This window comes from Apis mellifera, linkage group LG11 (genome assembly GCF_003254395.2).
Source record: "Apis mellifera strain DH4 linkage group LG11, Amel_HAv3.1, whole genome shotgun sequence".
NCBI classification, from domain to species: Eukaryota; Metazoa; Arthropoda; class Insecta; order Hymenoptera; family Apidae; genus Apis; species Apis mellifera.
In genome coordinates, this window is record NC_037648.1 from 8,149,489 (window position 1) to 8,166,126 (window position 16,638).

Consider the following 16,638-nt stretch of genomic DNA (forward strand, 5'->3'; position numbering starts at 1 on the left):
ATTAAATAGATTATGGCATTTTGAAAAAACAAATTATAAAAAAATAGAATTATTTAATAATAAAACATGATAAATTTTTATATTTAAAGAGATAGAGAATATTAAAAAATGTTTTGAAGAAAAATAATTAATTTTAATTATTATCTTGCCATGAAATAGATAAAATAAAAAGCTAGATTGTAATAATGGATATTTAGAAAGACAAATTGTCAGAAAATAATTTAATAAATTATTGTTTCATCACAAAAAAGAGATAAAGAATATTAAGAAAATTTTTGAAAAAAAATTAGAATTCTATCTTAATTCAAAATTTATTTGAACATTGTTAGATACATTTCAAATAATGGTTTATTGCATTATAGAAACGTTACAAATACAACGTTGCATCATTCATTTGCACCGTGTTTAAACGTTCATGGAAACTGGCATGTAGTAACGTAAAAAAGTGGATCGTGCTCGCATTATAGTTACGACGGAACTTTTTCGTCGTGTATATCACTGGTGCACGCAAAGGAGAGAAAGTACGTGAAACCAGGTTGAAGCGGAGCGAATGGCTTCTAGGAAATAGTTCAATTGTAGATAATGAAAGTAATTAAAAAAAAAATTTTTTAAATTCTTGCAAAATTTTGTGAAATAATTCATAAATTCGTTTTATATTATTATATATTATATTATATGAATAAAAAGACATATCTAATAATATATATTACAAAAAATAAATCGATTATTTTTAAATTCGATGATACATGTTCTAAAATGTAAACATTGTCAGATATCCTAATTTAAATAAATTTAAATAGATTTTCTTATATTCTGATAATTGATTTAAATAATTAAATAATTAAACTTCGAATAATTCAGTATTCTATCGTGTTAATAATTTCAATAGAATAAAGTTTGATGCAAAATCTTAATTTTTAAATTTATCAGATTAGTATATTATATTTGTATAATATCTCTGTTGCTATTAATAAAATAAAATTCTATTTATTTTATCTAAAGTTTATTTTTTATTAGGAATTTTAATTAACGTTCAATTATCGAATAAATAAATAATAGGAAGAATCAATGAAAACTTTTATTTTATTAATTTTAATTGTAGAAAATTGTCCAGAGAAATTTTGATAAATAAAATTTATTATATTATATTATATTTAATAACTCGTGTTAATGACATTATGATATTCGAGAGATTATTACTCTATATATATATATATATATATATATATATATGTATATATATATATATTTGCTTATAATAATATTAAAATAATTGCTTTTATAATATAATAAATTTATTGTAGAGTTAATAGAAACATAAAATTTATTTTAATGCTTATAATTTTCTTGCAATCACAAGAATTTTCAAACAATATTATTTCCAATATTGTATTTAATTAATTTTAATTATAATTATTATTATAATATTAATTATAATTAATATCGCTATTAAATATAAACATTAAATTTAATGCAAATATAATAAATTGCTCTTAATAATTTTATAATGTTCATTTTTCTGATTATTTAATTTATTTTTTTTTATAAAAAACTACATATATTAAATAAATAAAATTTATATTTTTAATTATAATTATAATTATAAATTATATTTTATAAAAATCTCGTATATTTTCTTTTCTTACAAAAAGTAACAAAGAAATACTTTTTTTTTTTCAATTTTCAAAAACATTTTACATTCTCAAATTTATGAGATATACAGATTTTTTTCAGAAAATATTTTATCTTATTTATTGAAAAACATATTTCAACAATTACATTAATTTATAATAACGTATTTACTATATATAATTTACTCATTATTATGAAAATAATTTTTAAAATTAATCTTTAAAAATAACTGTTGCACAATCTTGGTATGCAAATAAAATATTAATGCAAGAGCAACAATCTCTTATGCAACTGTTGATGCTTGAATATTAATGCGAATACATTATATTCTAATAATATTCCAATATATTTTTCTGATTCATAGGCCGAGACAAATACTTTGAAGTGACGTTACCAGAACAAGAGAGGATAGCGTGGATCTGGTGCATCATAATCGCTTTCGCGGTGCCTGAATTCGGCACGTTAATCCGTAGCATTAGAATATGTATCTTCAAATCATGGAAGAAACCGCCTGCATCCCATTTCCTTGTCGTTTTCGTCATGGAGACATTTCACGTGGTCGGTTTGGCTTTGATGTTCATGGCAGTGCTACCTGATTTGGACGTGGTTAAAGGTGCGATGCTGACAAATTGTGTATGCTTCGTACCCGGTGTGCTAGGTAAGCGATTGCACATTTCACTTTTATAACGATCAATTTTATATGAAATTCTGTTCGAAACTGGTAGAGCAGGATGTTCGTTGCGTAATTGTTAGAACGAGGTCAATTTGAGTATGAGACGTAAGAGATAGGAGAAACGTAGATGGTATTTGGATTAATGTTTCTGATTAATGATTCAGTTTTTGTAGTTGTAGATTAAATAGAAAAAGAAAAGGGGGGAGGAGGAGAGAATAATTTAAGTTTACTGAGAAATAATTTGAACCAGAATTTGAAATTTTTTTAAAAAGAAGTTTTTACATTATAAGTTCAGATGAAGATAGATAAGAAAAAATTATTGAAGATAAAAGTTTTAAAAATGAAAATTTTTTACAGAAACAAATATTTTGTTCGATATTAAAAAAGTTCTTCATTATTATAGATATTGAATATTATTTAATGATATTACAATAATATTAATTCTATATGATATTAAATAAAACTAATATCTAATAATTTCAATAGTTTTATTTATCTTGTGGAGTCTTTTTTAATAAACATCTCAAAATAAATTGTTTTCATGAAATTCTTGTTATACAGATTTTAAAATATATGTTTTTTAAGAATGTTTAAAAATTTTTATTTTTTAAAAAATTCCTGAAATTAGAAAAGTATATAGTTTATTTCTAATTAGACTCGATTTTCAAATCGAATACTTTGAAACCAGTAGAATGGAATTTGGTACGTAATTGGTACAATCTTTTTTTTGTCACTTTTGTATCTTAAAAATTATAATTCTCTCTTTTTATTATAATAATCAATTATTTCTTTTATACAATTTTATATCAAATAATAATAATTATATAATATAATATAATAATAATTGTAATAATTGTTAAATAATTGTTAAAATATTCAAATTGTTTCTTTCGAGTATGTATATATTACAGTAACAAACATTGCTAATAAAAATATTATTTATATAATTTTTTTATAATTTAATCAAATTATTCTATTATAAATGAATAATTTGTACTTAATTTAAATAAATTACGCAATCTTCAATGAATTTCTTTTATAATTTGCAACTGGTAGAACAAGATTTTTCTCACATAATTGGAAATACAGAAGTAGGTCCAATTATCTATAGAATGTAAAAGGAATGAATGAATTATGTATTTGGAATTGAAAGTTTCTGTAATTCAATCTCTAAATTATTATATTTTGAAAGTTTAATTGATAATTTCTGAAAATATTTTGTAAATCGAGAATATTATAGTCTAAGGAAGAATTTAACATTAGAAAATAGATTATGATTAAAGTAGTATGAGTTGGAGGATATCATAACCAATCGGATATGGCATTTTGAAAGTGCATTGCGTTGACCTCACTCTATTACAGTGTAATGTTCTGTTCTAGTATCAAAGGTGAATGGTTTCCATCCTGTCGATTATTAGCTGTATGAAAAATTTTAATTAAATATATCTTGCAATTATATAATTTTATAAAAATTTAAATGGGAAAAATAAAATAATATTTATTCCCATAAATTCAATTTAATTAAAAAATATAGATTTATATTTGTATTAGAAATTTTAGAATCAATTCACGAAAAGCAAAATAAATAATAAATATATTAAAAAAAAAAATAATTATTTTAAAATTTAATAATTTTAAGTTCACTTTAATTCGATAAAATATTTTTAAAGATTTTTAAAGTCTTCTTTTTTTTCAATTAAAATGATTATCAGTCATCGCTATAAAGATATTTTAAAGAAAAGAAGAAAATTATATGAAAATAAAATTTTTTTTTCTCTTATTCAAGGGCTACTTTCTCGGAATAAGAAAAAAGACGAATCACGATTTGTTCTGGTGCTAATCGATATTGCTGCACTTGTCGCTCAAGGGACAAGTTTCGTTCTTTGGCCATTATTGGACAGTTCACGATTCTCTTTGTGGCTAATACCACCATCTTTATTCCTAGTTTCATGTGGCTGGTGGGAAAATTATGTTTCGACGCAGAGTCCGATTGGTAAATATCACGAAATCGATGCCAAATTAAAAAAACTGTGAAATGAAAAGAATATATTAAATGAAAGAAGAATTTCCAATGGAAAAATTATAAAATTATTAATTAAAATATTAGTAAAGATATTTTTGACGATATCAAGCTTAATTGCTAATCGAAAAATAAATTAGTATAAAAATAGATTTTTTTAAATTTTTCTTTTTAAATTTCTCTTTTCTTTTTTTTATATTTAATATTATATTTAATTTTATATTTAAATTTTTTCTATTTAAAAATTTCATTTAATTTAAATCTTAAATATATAAATTAATTAATATATCGAAATTTAAGATAATTCATATATTTATGATTAATTATATTATTTTATTAATCATTGTATAAAACAAAATAAATTATCAATGAAAATCTGATAAAATAATTTTCTGAAAGAAACACAATAATTTTTACTTATTTATTTATTCTTTATTTTACTAGGATTCGTTCGATCTCTAGGAAAAATAAAACAAGAAATGCAATTGACAAGATACTTTACCTACATGTTCATGTCGGTTTGGAAAATTATAGTATTCTTTACTAGTACGATATTAATATTATATATTAAAGGTGAAACTGTTGGACATTTATTCAGCATGTTCGGTGATGCTTTTGGAAATCACACAATTGTTGTAAGATCAATGTATGATGTTACTGGCAGAACAACAGATATCGCTGATATAGTTGATATCGATGATAATAAGATAGCCATACCGGCAAATGTGAAAAGTCCTATATACGTTCTATTGTTGCAAATATTCAGCGCCTATTTCATGTACATATTCGGTAAGTGTAAATTCACAATATTTAGCGTTAATTTAACTCTAGAATGAACTAAAAAACTAGTTAAATTAATTTATTTTTGCAATTATTGTAATTGCCAAAATTAATATTTATTTATTCAAACAAAAATACAATAATTATACAGGATATTCCTAGTGTAAAAAAGAGATGATTTTACATAAGAATATAAATTTCGAGTAAATTTATTTTATTTGAGTCTTTCTTCCTGAGAAAATGAACTTTGAACATTCTGCAAATATATATTATTATAGTTGAATAGATACAAATCTCCTGAATATTTTAAAAATATCGTTATAGATATATTTGTTTATATTCTCTTAATTTTATTATTTTTTTTGTTTTCTTAATTTTTTTTAAATAGAATGCCATCCAAAAATTGCCAAAAAATTGTCATTTGCTATAAAAGCAAGAATTTAGCTTAAGTCCTACACGAACAATCTTATGAATAAATAATACCACATGATGATCTTATTGATATTCATCTCGCTTACATGCTCTCAATATTAAGTCAATATGCAGCGTAGAAACAATAACGGCGTAGAAATCTTATTTTGAATGTGCACCAAACATGATTGTCTTTTCTTGTTTACGTGAAAAATTGCAATAGACTGCCAATAGTAAGACGCATCGAAAAATATAAAAATTTTTAGATTTATTATAATTATAGAGCAAAAAGAAAAAAAAACTTCTTTAATCATATTTAATCATTCGTAACTCATAATGGCGTTAATCGATTTCGATAAAAATTTGTATACGTATACAATTTACTTAGATCTCTTAGATATAATCGTCTTAAAAAAATTATTCGATTTAAAAGATGAATATTTTTGTCTATCATTGGGCAAAAATAAAAAGAGAAGTATTAAAATAAAATAATGCTTTTCTTTCAGGTAAATTCGCGTGCAAGATTTTGATACAAGGTTTCAGTTACGCGTTCCCTGTAAATCTAACTATACCGGTATCGATCTCGTTATTGATTGCCGCTTGCGGTTTAAGGCATACCGATCCTTGCATATTTCACAACACAATTCCGGATTATCTGTTCTACGAGTCACCACCATTGCATTTCCTCAACGATTTCGTTTCGAAGCAATATGCCTGGGTATGGCTGCTGTGGTTGCTGTCGCAAACTTGGATTACTTTGCATGTTTGGACGCCGAAATGCGAACGTCTCGCTTCCACAGAGAAATTGTTCGTTGTACCTATGTACAACTCATTGCTGATCGATCAATCGATGGGCTTAAACAGGAAAAGGGATGATCAACCGGAAGTGAAAGTGGAGGTAATCAAATTCGAAGTTTTTACAATCCTCTACAAATCTTTCGAATCTCTATAACTCTCTATAACATTATATGCAAATTATGATACTTTGCAATTCGATTTCTTTGTAGGTCACCATTCCTAAGGGATGATTATTTTTGCTTTTGGAATTATTTTTATTTCTCAAAATAAAATTGAATTTTAGATTAAAATTTATATCGAAATTTTTATTGCTTTTCTTTAAATTTGTTCATTATAGATATATATTTTTTTTAAATTACTTATTTCAATATTGTAATATTAAAATGTTCTATCACTGATTTTTATGCAGATATGGAGACAGGATTTGTAGATTATTTTTATAAAAGAAATTATTAAAATGATAAAAAAATATATAATAAATTGAATTGTATATTTATTGGTATGTTAATTTATTTATAGAAATTATTAATTCTTCAAATATTAGATCAAAATCGGTATAAATATAAATAAAGTTTTGATTATAAGATTTTAAATTTTATAAAAAATGAAATTATTATTATCTTATTGCACGTAATTGTTTTCTTTTATCCTCATTAATTCTTTTCTGATTAATTATTAATTCTTTTCTGATTAAAAATAAAGTTTTTATATAAAAAAATTAATTTTATAATTAATTAAATGTTTTTTGCAATTCTCAACAGTACTATGAACAATTAAAGGCAATATTCAACTTCTTTTCATAAGCTTTTATCTCCAATGAGATTTCTATGCAACTGAATCTTAATTTCTTAAAAGAAAATTCTTTGTCTCAATATTTAATGCCTCTTTATTCAAAGAAAAATACTAAGAAGCTTACTTGATTTTTTACTAACAAATTTAAATATTTTTATCTTCTTATCTTACAATTATTTTTCGTTCTTTGACTGATCGACGAGAAAATATCCAATATTTTTTTAAATAAAATCATGTTATTTCTTTTTATATTCTTGTTAAAAATAAAAAAGTCTTGTAGTTGAACAAATGTATCATTTATAATTATAAAAAGAACATAATTTAAAAAAAATCATTCTTTAATTAATATCAAATTTCGTAAAAAAAAAATATATATATATAAATGACTCAAAATAAGATTTTTAAAATTAAATTTTTTTCTTGTAATATTTACTGAACGATAGATCTTTGTAAAACAATTTTATCTGGAAAAAAAGAATTCTTCACAGATGCTCGTGACATAAACAGTAACAGTAACGTTTTATTTTCCACCATGAATCATAAACTTTTCTTGGACAACGTTTTCTTTAATAGCAGGAATATTATAAAGAGCATACTGAAGAAATTCTATTTTCAGAAAAATTCTATTTTAAATTATATAGAATTATTTTATTTCAATTTATATACAATTTATATATTAAAAATCGATGCAATGTTTTTTTTTTTTTTTTGATTTATTACATATACAATCATATACTTTTTTAAAATAGTTTAAAATAATAAATTCGATATATTTATCGATATGTTTAATATTATAGATTATAAGACGAATGTAAATTAATTTAAATCTCAAATACAAATTATTTTATATCATACCAATATCACATAATCATAAAATTATCGAAATTAGATCATTATTTTTTTATAACATAAAAAATTATTTTCGTTGATCAGGATTTGGCGGAGATAGAGAAAGAAAAGGGAGATGGAGATTATGAGACTATATACGAGCAAACGGATGGCACAACCACACCTCCATCAACTGTAAGAAGCAGCGATCACGTAACTAGAATATATGCTTGCGCGACGATGTGGCACGAAAATAAGGAAGAAATGATGGAATTTTTGAAAAGCATTCTTCGATTGGATGAGGATCAGTGTGCACGACGTGTAGCCCAAAAATATCTGAAAGTTGTCGATCCGGATTATTATGAATTCGAAAGTGAGTGTATAATTTTGTTTTTCTAATAAGATGTTAAGCAAAATAATATTATCAAATAATGAAAACTGAAATTGTATTAATCTCAAGATATATATTTTTTTAAATTAATTTTATTATATAATTATTCATTTCTTTTTTATTTTGGTTTTATCATTTATTTCTTTTTAGCTCACATCTTTTTCGATGATGCCTTCGAGTTATCGGATCACGATGAGAACGAGTCGCAAGTGAACAGATTCGTGAAATTATTGGTAGGCACTTTGGATGAGGCTGCGTCTGATGTCCATCAAACACGGATGCATGTTAGGGCACCAAAGAAGTACCCAACACCTTACGGTGGTCGATTAGTTTGGACACTTCCTGGTAAAACGAAAATGATCGCCCATTTGAAAGACAAGAGCAAGATTCGTCACAGAAAACGATGGAGTCAGGTAATTATGAAAATTATATGAGATTCTCAAGAAATTTTTTTACTTCGATATTTAAATTTTGAGAAAATGATTTAAGGCTTACAAAATCATCAAAAAATAAAAACTAATTCTGAAAAAATTTCATAGAATGAATTTTTATGTAATTTTTAAAAATTCACAGCAATCCAATATTTTGATGATTTTAAAGTAATTCTTTAGATTCTTTATATTTTAAATTTTATACATAATTTAAAAATACAATATTTTAATATTAATACTCAATAATTCTAAAAAAATTTACAATGTACAATGTATTTCTACACGTACAAATTTGATATAAAATTTTTTATACTTTATGTAATTCATTTATATAATATTTCCAATTCTTTTCACATTATTATACATATTTTTTTTTCAGGTCATGTACATGTATTACTTATTGGGTCACCGGTTAATGGAGCTACCAATCAGCGTTGATCGGAAGGAAGTGATCGCGGAAAATACTTATCTGTTAACTCTCGATGGTGATATCGATTTTCAACCAGCTGCTGTGAAATTACTCGTCGACTTGATGAAAAAGAATAAAAATCTTGGCGCAGCTTGTGGTCGTATTCATCCAGTTGGTTCAGGTAATCCCCGAGAAATAATTTTCAATCGAATTTTAAAAAATGACATAATAAATATCTATATAGTATATTTTAAGATTGAAAAAATAATTTTTCATAATTCTTTGATATTGCATTAGGTCCTATGGTGTGGTATCAAATGTTCGAATACGCTATTGGTCATTGGCTGCAAAAAGCAACGGAGCACATGATTGGTTGTGTGCTTTGTAGTCCTGGTTGTTTCTCACTTTTTAGAGGAAAAGCTTTAATGGACGATAATGTGATGAAGAAGTACACGACAAGATCGGACGAGGCTAGACATTACGTGCAATACGATCAAGGGGAAGATCGATGGCTTTGTACACTTCTCTTACAACGTGGTTACAGAGTATGTATTTAAAAGATTTCTAATATGTTTTTTCCTTTATCAAATATAATAGAATTTATTTGAATGACCGATTACCCGAACATAAAATGAATCATCACGAGTATATGTATTTAAATTATATATTTATCTTAAGTAATAGACTTAAAATAATTTTTAAACCAATTTAAAATCTTTAATATCATTAATAAAGATATTATAAGCAATATTTTCCCAGAAATAAATATCTATTGAGTTTATTTGATCTTAAAATTCGATTAAATTCTATTAAAATAAAGAAAAATTTAAATCGCTATAATTTCAAAGATAATTACTTCTGATCAATGAATAAAAGATCATTAGAAACGCGGAATTTTGCCCTTTGAAACACTCTTTCATTTATCTCGATACGACTTTCGGTTTCGAAGATATCGTCGTGTAAAGAAAAGAGTAATTTTTTGTCGTTTATTATTTATCCTCGTCATTTATTCAGATCTCTCACTCGCACTTTGTCTTACTGATCTATCCCAAATTTCAGACAAGCGATAGACATCGTGTAAAGAAAAGAGTAATTTTTTGTCGTTTATTATTTATCCTCGTCATTTATTCATATCTCTTACTCGCACCTTGTCTCACTGATCTATCCCAAACTTCAGACAAGCGATAGACGTGATTCTTGGAATGCGTACTACGTACGTATGCGTACGTTTTTCCAGGAAAAAATGTAGGTCACTAGATCACGATCCCATTCATAATCTTTGTTAATTCAAACATTATGGAAAGTTTGATTCTTTATATCTCGACAACCGATTGAGATATCGAGATAAATCAAAAAATGACTTCAAAAACATGATTCCCTCTATTTTCTGAGTGAATTTCGATGGCAAATTTTAAAAATTTTTTTTCATACTTTTTACGTGAAAAATTTAAATATATTTTTGATTGCAGTAATCGCAATATTAAATATATAAAAATTTATATTTATTTAGTTTTATATTTATTAACGAATTTATAAATAAATTTATAAATTATGCTCTCTGTTGCTTTATATTCGTTTGTACTTAAAGATATTTTTATTGCAAATTTCTAACTAAAAAAATAAAACTATCTATAAGATTTTATAATATTTTATTAATGTTACAGGTTGAATATTCAGCAGCTAGTGACGCTTATACTCATGCACCTGAAGGCTTTAATGAATTTTATAATCAACGTCGTCGATGGGTACCTTCCACCATAGCCAATATCATGGATCTTTTAATGGACGCGAAACGGACCATTAAAATCAACGATAATATTTCTCTCCCTTATATTTCTTATCAAATCTTACTCATGGGTCAGTTATATATATATTTTTTAAATATTACTTTTCACTTGATTGATATTTTTTCCATTATTAAAATTTTTATATAATTTCTAAATTTTATCTATATTTCTAAATGCTATAAAATTTTACTCTTATTCTCTAATTCAATTGGATCATAAATTAGATAAAAATAAATAAATAAATAAATAAATAACTATATCCAATCAAGTTGTACATTTATAAATCAACCATGATGAAAATTGTTCATCATTTTTTTATTTTATTATCGATCTTTTAATCGTCCATGGTTATTTTTCCAGGTGGTACCATTTTAGGACCAGGTACGATTTTTCTCATGTTAGTAGGTGCCTTCGTGGCTGCTTTCAAGATCGATAATTGGACCAGCTTCTACTACAATATCATTCCCATTCTCCTCTTCATGCTCGTATGTTTTACTTGTAAAGCAAACATTCAAGTAAGTTTAACCATCCATATATAAACCAGCTTTATCGCTTTGACCGTATTTGCAATTTTGTTTTTTTTTTTTTTCGTGCCCTTGTCTTTCAGCTTCTGTGCGCGCAGATATTATCGACAGGATACGCGATGATAATGATGGCCGTCATCGTAGGTACGGCTCTCCAGCTCGGAGAAGACGGTATCGGTTCACCCTCGGCCATATTTTTGATAGCCTTATCCGGTTCCTTCTTTATAGCGGCCTGTTTACATCCACAAGAATTCTGGTGTATCGTACCTGGTATCATTTATCTCCTTTCGATACCTTCCATGTACCTTCTTCTTATCCTCTATTCGATCATAAATTTGAATGTTGTCTCATGGGGAACTCGCGAAGTCCAAGTGAAAAAGACCAAAAAGGTTCGTTCAAAATCTATCTGCTATTCAAATTTTTCTTTCTCTTATTCGCATTTCAACACTAGAATTATCAAATTTATGCTGAATGATGACAGATTTTGTATTTTTTAAAAATTATCGAGAACAGTTAGCCTAATATTATGTAATATACAAATATTATTGCTTATTAGTATGATAATTTAAATGTTTGATGATTAAAAAATTATATTGCATTTTTTGTGATTGTCACAATTTTGTCACAATAAAATATTATGAACTAAAAAGTTCATAAAAATATTCCAGGCATTGGAATAGGATATTATGTAAAAAAGATTAGGTGAAACTGGCTCAGGGAAAATTTATGGCAGGTACTTGGATTGCGTATGGCTACTGACAGTAAGCTACTGTAAGTGAGGATTTGTACATACTCAGTAATAGCTTGTGACATAGTTATTGGATATCAAGTATTTGATCATCTAGAACAAAGATTTACAACTTTTTTATCTCACAACGAGCTATTTATTAATTCTATGATACATAAAAGAAAAATATTTTTTCGTTTAATAAAAATTGATTTACAAAGTATAGTAATATCTATTTTTACATATACATTTTTCTCTATTATCCGTCAAATATTTAATTTTATGCTATTCTTGAAAAATATTTTTTTAAAACTATTATTCATTTATGATGTCTCTAATATAACTATAATTAACTACAATTAAAATTAATAATATAACTATAATTAAAATTAATAGTTATAGTTATATTATATATATTATTTATTTCTAATTTACATGCAAAAATATCATTTTTGATTTCTAGTCAAGATGTTATAAATAATAAATAATTCGTTGTTCTAGTGTTGATTTAATGGAAAAATAGAAAGAAAAAATTAGTTTGATATTAATAAATATTGATTGTAAATTTATCGTGATATCATTGAACAGGAAACTTATGGTGATGGTAGATCGAAAAGCATGTATCGAAAACGATTCTTCAGGGTGGCAAGTGCTTTTATTTAATTTCACACACAAGTCGGAATACAGCTTTTTTTGTCTGCAAATGTATGTTCTAACTTGTTTGTAAAGAAACAGATTTATGTCAATAATATATTGAGGATATTGTAATATGTATTATATATATATATATATATATATATATATATATATATATATATATATATATATATATATAATATATTGAGGATATTGTAATATGTATTATATATATATATATATTTTCTAAAATATGTAACACCAAAATAAACCCTTTTAAGCTTTCCTAGATATGCATTATATTGCATGTCTCACCATGTTTTCTTATTCTTCAAATGTTAAATTTATATTTTTCGAAATTCTAAAGATAGCAAAATATTAATGAATTAAAATGTCACAAAAAATAAATTAAATTTCTACTTTTGACACATAATTATTTTAACTATTACAAATAATAATAATATTATTTAATAATCAAATAAAAATCGTATAGGAGAAGAATTTAACAGAATAGATTTTTTACAAGATAATGATTAATATTTATTTCTGTACATTTTTGACATATTAAACAATTTCTTTTCAGTTACTAAAATTAGTAAAACTGAACTCATTTAAGTTTTTAATTTAATATTTTTGATGTATCCTCAAGATATTACAATTTTCTTCCAAATTAAAAATTCTATTTCAAGTACACTGACATTAAAATTAACACATCAGGTTTTTGTGGCAGCGATAATCAGCACCTTATACGGAATGATAATGGTCGCTGTGATCGTTGGGACTGCGATTAACATCGTTCAAGATGGCATATTGTCACCAAGCGCGATGTTTCTAATGTTACTAATGTCTCAGATAGTCATAACCGCGATACTTCACACCGAGGAGATATTTTGTATAATATACAGCGTGATATATTTTATTACCATCCCATCAATGTATGTGCTGCTTATTATTTATTCAGTCTGTAATCTGAATGATATTACATGGGGCACAAGGGAAATAAAGACTAGAAAAACAGCTGCGGTAATTATTTACATTCTTAACCAACTAATTTTCTTTAGTTCTCTATCGATCACCATTACTAAAAGTGAAAGGAAAAAAAGAAGGAATTATATAATTATATTTTAATAATGAAAAAAATGTATATTTTGATATAATTAATTGCAAAAGATAGTTTTTGTAAAAATAATTTTGTAAAATCAAAATGCTATAGGAATTTTGAAGTTTTACTAAGTTTTTTGTTCTTTCTATGTAGTTCTAAATTTATTTTTTGATATTTTAATCTTTTTATTATTTTACTTATGATTTTATATGAAAATGATATAATTGAGAACACTTGTGATTTGAAATGATGATTTTTTTTTAATCTATTTTGAATCTAGTTTGAATTATGTTCAATTTGGATTAGATTTAAAGTAAGATAATTTTATCAGGAAAATAAAAATTCTTCAAAAGAAAATTCAAAGGCGTTTTTATATTATAATATACGATATATTTCATTTTTGTTTTGATTTTAATGAATAGATTTTTAAATAAATAAATTAAATTTGCATATTAAATTAAAAATACATAAATTAATACATATATAATATAAATAATATAATTAATTAATAATATAATAAAATAATATAAATAAATATATAAATTATATCGTTTCAAAGTACAAAATATTTTATTTCTCTGAATGTAATAGTAATTAATCAATCAATAATATACACAATTAATAATTTTTTTACACATTTCTATTTGTTTTCAATGTTTTCATTATAAATTATTGTAATTATATAATTTCTATTTTTATTATAGAAAAAATAATCACTTATTAAAATATAAAATTATTATAGCTTAATTTTAAAATCAATATAATTTATATTTATAAATATAGTTACAATTCTTTCTTAATAGAGTTGCTTCCTAACACTAATAAACAATTTTGTTTTCAAAAATAATTATTATTTATTATTTAATACATGATTAATGTTAAACAAAAAATTTATAATACATTTTTCTTTGAATAGGAACTTGAACAAGAGAAAAAGGAAGCTGAGGAAGCGAAGAGAAAAGCAAAGCAGAAATCTTTATTAGGATTTCTTCAAAATGGCGTAGGATCGAACGACGACGAAGAAGGATCGATAGAAATTTCCTTGGCAGGGTTGTTCAAATGCATGTTTTGCACTCATGGACAAACATCCAATGAAAAACAGCAACTCGTCGCCATTGCTCAATCAATGGAAAATGTTAACAAACGTCTGGAAATTATTGAAAGGTATTCTCATTTAATATTATCCTTCAAATTTTAGAATTTATTGATTAATTTGATTAATTATTTTAACAAAAGATTCAAATCTTTAGCTGTAACCAGTTAGACATATAAGGATTGGTTACAAATTGCTACAACTTTTACTGGTTATGAGAAAAATAAAATGGAATGATCAACCGGTTGCACTTTACGTGAAATAAATGTTATGTGCTTGCTGTTATGATCGAAACTAGCCAAAACTGAATGAATGAATGAAATGAAAGATTGAATTTCATATTCATATATAATATAATAATGAATTTCATATACATATATAATTTTACATGTAATTAAAATTAAATTTACATTCTTCTATTACAATGTTTTTGAATCTTTTTAAGAAGTAGTTGCAAAAAAAGTAGATCGTATTATTTATACTATAATTATTTTTACGATTTAGAATTACATAATTATTTATATAAAATATTTTATAATAAAAATTTTTAGTATTTATTTGTAATAACAATTCAAAAGATTCATCATATTAAATACTTTATATTTGCTACAATATATTTTTAATATATCTTTGATATTTTAATAATATTCTCACCAAATACTTTTATAAAATAAAGTATTATATATTTATTTTATTAAAATTCATTTTTACATTATAGATAGTGAATTATTTAGTTATCAGAAAAAGAAATTATGTTCCAAAAAATTAGAGAAACATTATCCTGTTATTATATTTATCAAAATTCATACTGTTTTTGAAAAAAAAGTTTTCATTAATTCCAATAAAGTTTTATGCAAAAAAGCATATTATATTAATTCAAACGGAGGGGGTAGGACAGGATAATATAAACTCAAATTATATTTCTAAAATAAAAAGAAAGAAAAATAAATATTTTTTTAATTTTATTTATTAGAGCTGTGGATCCTCATGGAGTAACGAGCCGACGTCGTGCATCCTCTGTTGGTTCTCGAGGCGATCATTTGGGCGCCATTGGCGAAGATCCAGCGGAAGGTCAAGATGGTCATAGCGAACCGGAAACTGTGACTAGTCAAAACACGGAAGGCAATCGCGAGGGTAGCAATTTCCTTAGCAGACCTTACTGGCTGAGCGACGAAGGGCTTAAGAAAGGTGAAATCGATGTTCTGTCGATGCAGGAGGAACAATTTTGGAAGGATCTTCTAGAAAAGTATCTGTATCCCATAGACGAGGACAAGGCTGAGAAGGTAAGAAATTTTATTTCAATTTCAATAATTTTTAAATTTATTATTTTTTTAATTTGAAAAAAATATTTTCATCTATTTTTCTTTCTGGTTTAATTAAAATGTAAATGTTTTAACAGTTTCGAGAAGTTAGAATTAGTAGGAAAAAAATATACAAATTAGTAAATTATTATTATATATTTGCAAATTTATACTATTTGTTATTTTTATTATTAATTTATTTTTTAATAATATGTGTTAATTGAATATATTTTTAGAAGAAGAGATTAGCATTGAAATTGATAAAATTACTAATTTCATTTTATACGCTTTAGATCGTTCTTA

General features: G+C 24.5%; 1 protein-coding gene across 8 annotated transcripts in view; it reads left to right on the forward strand.

The window, feature by feature from the left end:
- LOC412215 (chitin synthase chs-2) overlaps positions 1-16,638 on the forward strand; it is a 44,304-nt gene that overhangs the window by 19,944 nt on the left and 7,722 nt on the right. For 5 of the 8 annotated variants that reach the window (XM_016915249.2, XM_016915247.2, XM_006563310.3 and 2 more), the window contains exons 4-16: positions 1,997-2,290; positions 4,092-4,298; positions 4,770-5,114; positions 6,023-6,414; positions 8,040-8,307; positions 8,476-8,738; positions 9,136-9,346; positions 9,463-9,710; positions 10,830-11,022; positions 11,313-11,467; positions 11,560-11,865; positions 14,858-15,105; positions 16,008-16,317. In XM_016915249.2, coding sequence (XP_016770738.1) covers positions 1,997-2,290; positions 4,092-4,298; positions 4,770-5,114; positions 6,023-6,414; positions 8,040-8,307; positions 8,476-8,738; positions 9,136-9,346; positions 9,463-9,710; positions 10,830-11,022; positions 11,313-11,467; positions 11,560-11,865; positions 14,858-15,105; positions 16,008-16,317 — 3,440 coding nt within the window. Of the gene's footprint in view, positions 1-1,996; positions 2,291-4,091; positions 4,299-4,769; positions 5,115-6,022; positions 6,415-8,039; positions 8,308-8,475; positions 8,739-9,135; positions 9,347-9,462; positions 9,711-10,829; positions 11,023-11,312; positions 11,468-11,559; positions 11,866-13,556; positions 13,863-14,857; positions 15,106-16,007; positions 16,318-16,638 lie in introns of all 8 variants that reach the window. The other 3 variants (XM_016915248.2, XM_026443737.1, XM_016915251.2) reach the window with 2 other exon arrangements.